This window comes from Pinus tabuliformis, chromosome Q (assembly GCF_031772625.1).
Source record: "Pinus tabuliformis cultivar Carrire ecotype Pingquan chromosome Q, CPIR1, whole genome shotgun sequence".
Lineage (NCBI taxonomy): Eukaryota > Viridiplantae > Streptophyta > Pinopsida > Pinales > Pinaceae > Pinus > Pinus tabuliformis.
This window is the reverse complement of record NC_142296.1, coordinates 342,294,227-342,302,836: the sequence shown is the minus strand read 5'-3', so window position 1 is coordinate 342,302,836 and position 8,610 is coordinate 342,294,227. Positions and strand designations below refer to the sequence as shown.

Sequence of the window (8,610 nt, the reverse complement as noted above, 5' to 3'; positions counted from 1 at the left end):
AATCGAAGATATCATCTCATGGGTTCTTAACCCCAATCTATTGTTGTTGTTATATATGGATGATGGTACTTAGCCCATCCTGTAGCATTCGGTCAATAAAATTTAAAAAGGCCCAGACTTATACTCACCTTATATATCCTACTTCTAGACCTGTCATTTGCATAGGAAAATTAATTTGAAAAATTTAAATCAGTCATAAAATGATTATAACTTATTAAGGCTCGCTATCTTTTATTAAATTATTAAAATTTAATTCGACAATCCCATCCATTCGGAGAAATTTGCAGTGTGGGTGCTCCAAACTATTCACTTTTGCGTTTCAGAGAGAGAAATTAATGATTGGAGATTTAGACTTAATTGTCAAATTTGAAAGATCATGAATTGTGATTATTCCCTTCGACGTTTTACAGTTTTTTGGGTTTGTTAATCTCCTTGGTATTTCGGAACTGAATATTCCCTTATATTATTTGTAAAGTTTAAAAACATGAACATTCCCTTATTTTATTTGTAAAGTTTAAAAACATATATAGTCAGTATATATCCAGCATTTTAATATCCAAAATGAAACGACTGTTTCCACCATAAAAATAACTCGAAAATAAAACATAAATTAAGAGAAGGAAAATAATGAGCATGCAAAATACACATCCAAAATGGATTGTGCCTATAAAGTCCAAGTGACAGAGGAAAACGTTCCAATAAACACAAATAAAAACATGCAGCAACACCATATATCAATTATCATGGCATGCAAAATGTAATGGTTTTTTGCAGGTGTACGTATTGAAATGAAAAGCTTTCTACCTTGAACGAGGAAGGAAATCATCGAAAAGATAGTCTGCAATATCATCTGGTGTAATCGGCGAGGGATCCTGATTTCCAGCCTCGCCCATCCCTTCAAAGTCAGCACCAGCGAAGCTCTGTTCATCCATTTCAGTGGGAGGAGGCGAAAGAGAAGTGATTCCATATTCCTCCACAAAATCATCAAATAAATCAACACTAGTGTCTACCCCAACTTCAGCACCAGCACCCCCAGTGCTTGTGCTTCCTTTCCATGACATTTCTTCCACTGGCTTAAATTCACCCTTGGCGCTTGTGCTTCCCTCCCATGAGATGCCCTCCATTGGCTGTAGTTCATTGATCTCTTTGAGCATGCCTGACCTTTGGAAACCTGTTAGAGGCGGATCAATATTACAGAAATCCGTCAAGACATTGCTCATGCTGTGTGCCCTCGAATGTTTCGAAGCTGGTTGTACAGGGAACGGCTCCAGTTGAACATTCTCGAGCTTCACAGTTTTCTTGAAACTCTGATCTGCTAAATCGTCTCCGACGTTCAACCCGGCAGGTTTTTGGCTGGAAGCTTGATCCCGTTGAGCTTTCCATAGCAGACTTAGATCAACAGAAGCCATTCGCTGGAGACCACCTTTCGATTCAGCTGGTAATTGACCAACACTTGATTGTTTACTAGGCATGATACCAATCCCTCCCAACACCTGAGCTCGATTAGCTGCCCGTTTCTGCTCGTAAGCTCTGTACTGCTCCAGTGATTTCAGAGTGCCTTGGTCGATTCCACCAATTCCAAAACTGCCTGTACTGTTTGGGCTCGTCGCAAAACCCAAATTTAAGCCCTTGGTTAATACAGGTGATGAGGCTCCACTCTTTGCAGGAGGTTGTATATGCATTCTCCCACCGGATTTGCCGCCCTCAGCAGCCTGGAACGAAGCCACTGGATATGGTGCCGGAATCGATCCGCTCAGTCTCTTCAAGTAAAGACGGTATTTCTGCAGCAAAACATGACTTATTTCTTTGTAAGGGATATGCCTGAGAAGCCAACAAGCAAGCTTTCCTCTAGTCACAGCATTCAGTCATAAGCATTCTGAATTTGCATCTGCCCAAACCTAAGAGAATTGGATTTTCTACACAAGTGCCGTGCAAATGTTCAATATATGAGCATGAGATGCATGAACTGCAGCATTTTCCAGAAAATAAGCTTGGAAACTCAAACATTAGTTACAGACCTAACAAGTAAGTAGTAACATTTAGCCTGTGCTACAGTGCTGGAAAATGATTTCAAATAGTAATACAGATATGTTATGGCACTGTATGACTAATGTTTTTAAATGTGGAGAGTTTTGGACTGAAAGTATCCTTTATAGCTTTGTTTGTTGCAGTGCATAAGTATAGAAATTTGTTTGTTTTTCTAATCCTGGGAAAAGAAGATTAGTATTAATGGGGAATAAAAGCCCAACAGAGTTATATCACTGTAGAAAGATAGCATGTAACATTATGTACACAACAATCACCAGTGCCTGCCCACAGATTATTATTATGACAGGCCAGGGCGGCTAGACCAAAGCAATTGTTCTGTTTGGACAAAAAGAAAAAGCAGAGTTATGTCACAGTAGAAAGATAGTGTGTAACATTATATAGACAGCAATCACAAATGCCTACCCAAAGGTGATTATGACAGGCCGAAGAGGCTAGACCAAAGCAATTGTAGAAATTGAACCTTCTGCTCGGACCACGAAAAGGTAGCAAGCAACAAGCCAACAACAGAGTTATGTCACTGTAGAAAGAAAGAATGTAACATTTCGTAGACATCAATCACAAGTGCCTGCCCACAGGCGATTATGACAGGCCAGGTAGGCTAGACCAAAGCAATTGCAGAGATTGAACCTTCTGCTTGGACAAAAAAAATAAGTCGCAATCAACAAGCCAAATACCACCACAAAGCATGACGACAAACAGAGTGAGCAGACGTGCACCCCACAACCACCGTCCAGGTTGTCAAAGCTTTTGCCTTGGATAATGACTTATAGATCATTTCCACCATTTATCTTTGGGATGAGAGGTCCATTTTACAGTCCACATCGGGGAGAAGTGTTGGTAGTGAGTAAAGCCGATGCCCCGTCCCCTTTCCACATTAAGGGAATAATAATAAAAATAACATTAATACCAGCCCAAATCTATTTTAACTTTGATATCTATCAAGCATCCTGAGAAATCAAATCCCTTGATATGTAAACAGTCAAATATTTGCCCACTCAAAAAAATTTGCAACTCTAAAAATTTGATCCCTTTCTGCACTTATATAGAAGGGATTAAGATGGCTCTATCCTGGTAGAGCAAAAAGGCTTGCGACTCTAGGAATTTTATCCCTTTCTGCACTTGATAGATAAGGGGTAGGATAGCTCTAACCTGGTAGACAAAGGCTTGTAACTCTATAAATTTGATCCCTTTCTGCACTTAATAGGTAAGGGGTTAAGATGGCTCTACCCTCATAGACAAAAAGGTTTGCAACTCTAGGAATATGGTCCCTTTCAGCACTTGATAGATAAGGGGCTAAGATGGCTCACCCTGGTAGGCATACATCACTCACAAACTTGATCAGAAATTAAACACTTCACTGATATTTTTCAAGTTTAGGTTTGGATTTCTAATTATTTGATTATTCTAGAAAGAAATATGCATTGACATGCTTAGCAATACCCAAGTCAATGTTTCAGGCCACTGAGATAAGCTTCGGTGGAAACTAAGCACTTTATTATATTTTCAAATTTAGGTTTGGATGTCTGATTATTTGATTATTCTAAAAAAATTAGGTAAGCTTGTTTGACATGCCTCATTTTCCAGAGTTACTAACATGCTTTACCCACTTCAATTTTACTAGCCATTCAAATGTTCCCAATTCCATTAAATGTTTAACGCTCTCGAATCATTGTAATTGAATGTTCCCAGATACCAAGCCAAACATTCAATGTTCCCAATTTAGTGTAATTGAATATAACCAATTACCTAGCCACAACATTCAAAGTTCCAAGCCACAAGCCACCTGAGACACCTGAATTACATTGAATGTTACCAATCCCATTTAATGATGTATGCACGCACCTGTTATGTCAGAAATTGTATTTTTTAAAATTAAATGACTCATGGTTATCGATACGTAAGTGTCTATCTTCTAATTCCATTCTGGCAACTAAGTGCACACACAGCCGAAAGAACATTCTGATCATGGTGGAAATCATTGTGACGTGAACAATTTTAAGAGGAAAGAACATTGAAAAATTACCTGAAGATGGCTTGCTACGTTCTCTCTTGTGAGACCATGTACTCCCATGATTTCTATTATTCTCTTGGGGACAGCCTCTGTAAGAAAAATTGAAGGACTTAGAGTGGTACTGAATACTCAAATTAGGATAGCATACTCCAGTAGAATCATAACACTAATACTATTATTCTGCAGTGCTAGCTTACCAATAACAACTGGACTTACTATCTATTCCCAATTGATTCACCGCAGCTACGAATTGTTGATGGAGTTGCACAGTCCAGTGAATCCTGGTCTTCTTCAGGCTACTTATGTCGTCTATGATTTCGCTGGAATGGTCCAAATTTTGGGAATCCTTTCTCTTTTTGGATGACGATTCTGAGCTCTCGACTAGTTTACTAGTCTCATTCTCGCTGTCCCCAGATTCCTCTCTAAGGTACTCTCTTCCTCTTCTGCGGACGACATGCTGCCATATGTTCCGCAGCTCTTCCATTCGCACAGGTTTAACCAAATAATCGCATGCTCCATGAGTTATTCCCTTCATTACCATACTTGTTTCTCCATTAGCCGACATCACTGCGCAAACATAATAAGAGGACCAGTTTTACACTTAAAAAGTTCCAAGCATTCTTATTCATGGCAATCAAACCAGGAGAAAGGCCCCGGAACAACGCCAAGGCCAATCGAGCACGTCAGCCGGATTAATGCGGAGATTGCTTTTCCCGGCACGAGCTTCTTAATAAATACGCCATAGGAAGGGCCAAAATTATCCATAAACGCATGTATTGCGTGTAAATTTGCAAATGAACGTACGTCTCTAGTACGTGAAGCGAATAGTTACAAAAGACATAATTGTCGGTGTGATTGTTCCTTGTATCTGAGCTTCCTAGCTGTAAAACCGTTATTTAAAAAAAAAAATATGAAAGGGGCAGATTGAAGATGCTTACTGATTACTGGCAAATCGAGCGTCAGACCAATGAATTCGAGCAATTTGAAGCCGTCCTCGTTTGGCATATACACATCGCTCATTACCAGATCAAAACGATCTTTCCGTTCCCTAACCATGGAGATTGCTTCTGAAACACGGCTACAGGTCGTCACTGCAAAACAAAAACCGCTTTGAATTACACACAATTAAATTGTGCACAGCTCCAAACAAAAAGTAACTTTTCGGTCGTAGCCAGGTTTAAAATCAGAAAACCGTGACCTATATTTAGTAAGATTGAGAGACAATTTAAGATTTAAAAGGCATAAATCAATTGGGCAACTCCACCCCGAAAAGTTCCCTGAAAACAAACTAAATGAACCACTGAGGGCTGCGAAATGTTCGGAGCGGATCATTGTTTTCCTGTGAAAATCTTTGCTTTGCGATATTTGTCGAACATTGATGCACGGATACCTTTTTCTTTCTCAGGTAAACTATAATTTAATTATTTGGGGATAAAGTTTGCACAGGCGCAGAAGTCGATGAAATTGAATTTCAAATGACAGAAATGCAGAGAAATTCCTTACATTTATTCAATTTCAAATATTTCTCTCAAATCAGAAATGCAAGAAATTTCTTGCGTTTATTTTATATGATTTTTAAACAAGAATTTAGATTCTTCTCAGCTAAATTCTCCTATTTAAATTTACTATGCTTCAAGGCATATCAGTAATGCAAGGGCTTTATCACAGAACTTTCTTCGATTCTTTTCTCTCAAATGACTAAAAACGCAGGAAATTTATGGCAGAAATTTCTTGCATATTAAATTCTTTTAGGCAAACTTATCTATAGGCATATCAATTTACGACACTTTGACAGAAATCCGAGAGCTTTCTAAAAAAAAAAAATTCAACTCTTTACTCAAATGACTAAATTGCATCAAATGAATGGCAAATGACTGAATTGCAACAAATTAATGGCAGAAATTTCTGGTAGTCTTTAATTTCAAATTAAAACTAGAATTTAAATTCTTTTATGTTAAAGTATCCTGAGGGATATAAATTTATGACACTTAACGGAATGACAGAATGCAAGAGCCTTATCACATAAATTTCCTCGGTTCTTTTCACGATTAACAGACTGAAAATTCGTGCATATCTTTAATTTCAAACTGAAACCGGAATTTAAATTATTTGGGGTTAAATTTATCGCAGGAATATAAGTTTACGACACTTCACGGAATGACCGAAATCCAAAATCTTTATCACAGAAATTTCTTCGATTCTCTCACATGACAGAGATGCAAGAAATTTATGTCAGAAATTAGTTGCTTTTTTTTTTAATCCAAATTGAAACTATAATTTAAATTATTTTGCATTGAGTTTTTCGTAGGGGTATAGATTTACAACACTTGACGGAATGAGAGAAATGCTAGAGCTTTATCACAGAAATTTATTCGATTCTTTCCTCAAATGACACAAACACAAGACAATAAACGCAGAATATTCTTGCAAACGAAACTTAAATTCGAATTATTTTCGGGTAAATTTATCGCAGGCATATGACTTTATGGCGCTTCATGCAAATGACGAGTTGACAGAAATGAACAACTTTATCACAGAAATTTCTTGGATTTATTTAATTGATGGAAATGCAAAAAAAATTGACAAAATGTGGCACAGAAATTCATGACTGAAAAATGCAAGAAATTCGGACCATTAAAGGACAGAATGACAATCTTAGGGCATAAACAAATATTGAACAAAAGCAATAGCCCCTTTGACAGAAGAAGAGGGCAAAAAAGGAATACTGGACGGACTGACCGTTGTAATCGCATTGCCGGAGCATTCTTTCGAGCACCATGAGACAGAGAGGGTCATCATCCACCACCAGAACCTCCATGCCTCTCGGAGAGAAATTCTCAATTTGTTTCATGCATCTCGACTCCTCCGCGAGCCTGACGCGGGGCCTCATCGCGGTCTCCACCTTTGGCAGTAGGCTGCTCCCTTTTAATTACACTTCGCCATTGCCGCCCTCGGCCAAAATCAAACCTCTATCTCTATATGGACAAGGCATACAATGGAGGCCAGTGCCACTAACACCGACAAAGGAAGGCAGACAGGCAAGTAGGCAGCCAAGTCCTCGTTATTATTATTTACGACAAAGAATCTCCCAATCGTTAGACGGACCGAAGGATGCTAAGCTTTTACACAAGTGGAAACGAAACTGTTGCTCGACTTTGTAACATATTTTACTATATTATTACCTTTAAAGTGCAAATAACTCACTTCACCGTTCTCAGAACCACGGAAAGCTTGTGTGTACCTGAAAGAACGGAAGAACAAAAGAAAGAAAACAAGTGTACCACGGCGCACGAAGGCATCACCCGACTCCCGAGTTCCGCATCTTCATTCTGTGGTCGATATTTCACCCTTGCAACAACGGCAAACAAATGCGTCGTCCTAACATCTCCCAGCTCTGCACGGGATCGAATCTTGTCAAGAACTTAACACGAGACAGTAACAGTAATCTTGTAGTCTAGATCACAAACCTTACCATAACCCGCGCCTTTTTGCAGCTAATTCCCCCTGGTGACCGAGATTACACGAGAATTGACCGCCTGTTCGGGACTGGAACAGCGGACGTTTCGTACTGCAACCCTACTCAAAACTTCCTCAGCTTTAAAAAGCGCAACATCTGACCATAATTCCACTTTGAATAACATGTATTTGCAGCCTTTTTCTTTTGCACACCCTCGGCTTCCAGGCTCCTTCCCCGGATGATAGCTTTGCCGTTAGGTAAATTTCCAGAGTCTGAAAACTTCGGGGATCGAGTGCTTTTTCCCTCAAGAAATCCAGCTACTACTGCCGTCGTCCTGTCCTGTCTTGCCCTCGCCGCTTCCACTCGGCTCTTTCCAGCTGTTGCCCAAAAGCTGCATCAGCAACAGGCGGTGGAGAAAATGCGAAGAGCGCCGTCAATCTGCAATGATTACTGATTCCGAAGCTGGGAGTCTGGGGTTTTGGAGCCACCTCCACCAGTGAAAAGGGAGGCAGGACTGCACTGTTGTTTTGTCGGAGCATTCGACTTAGACTTCAATTTTTCTTTTCCGCTGAGAGGTCAGTTTATTGTCTTAACCGTTTATCATATTACTGCTACGTGTCGATTGGATCGTCACATGCATAGATTATCCCGCCCAACTGCCTTCTGACAAATGTCGAATTTTTTCGACTATGTAATGTCTGATTTTGACACGTATGCTTCAAAACCGGTGCGAGACTGGTAAATTTTAATGTACTCTTCAAGTTTCTATGTTTACCACCAAGTTTAAATTGTAAAATATGGCTAATAAATACTTTTTATCCTTTATTTATTCTTTGAAGTTACAAAATCCATATCGCATGAACAGCGGAGCGTTGAAACTGAGGGTCGATAAACTCGGCGGAATCACTAAATTCGGGATTTCAAATTCTTCTTATAAGAATTGTTATAAAATTCTAAAAGTTAAATATTTTTATCTTTTCCATTTGTTAGGACGTTAATCAGTTTTATCATAATTATAATTTTATTAAATTTTAAATTAATAATATTTGGAATTTAAATTCTTCAGGTTTCTGTCAGAATTTTTTTATTTTAT

At 38.9% G+C, this 8,610-nt stretch overlaps 1 protein-coding gene across 3 annotated transcripts; it reads right to left on the bottom strand.

Moving 5' to 3' along the window:
* Nucleotides 1-588: 588 nt before the first annotated feature.
* On the bottom strand, nt 589-8,062 carry LOC149219595 (two-component response regulator ARR14-like). Of its 3 annotated transcripts, none has more exons than XM_089384419.1 (6): nt 7,528-8,062; nt 6,800-7,454; nt 4,999-5,151; nt 4,277-4,627; nt 4,073-4,149; nt 589-1,781 (listed from the first exon to the last, which is right to left on the bottom strand). In XM_089384419.1, the coding sequence occupies exons 2-6, from the start codon at nt 6,948-6,950 to the stop codon at nt 801-803; spliced, it is 1,713 nt and encodes a 570-aa protein (XP_089240545.1). In that variant the 5' UTR covers nt 6,951-7,454; nt 7,528-8,062; the 3' UTR covers nt 589-800. The 3 variants fall into 3 exon arrangements, with proteins under 3 accessions (XP_089240545.1, XP_089240543.1, XP_089240544.1); XM_089384417.1 differs by having other exon boundaries at nt 7,533-8,062; XM_089384418.1 differs by having other exon boundaries at nt 6,800-8,062.
* Nucleotides 8,063-8,610: the final 548 nt, after the last annotated feature.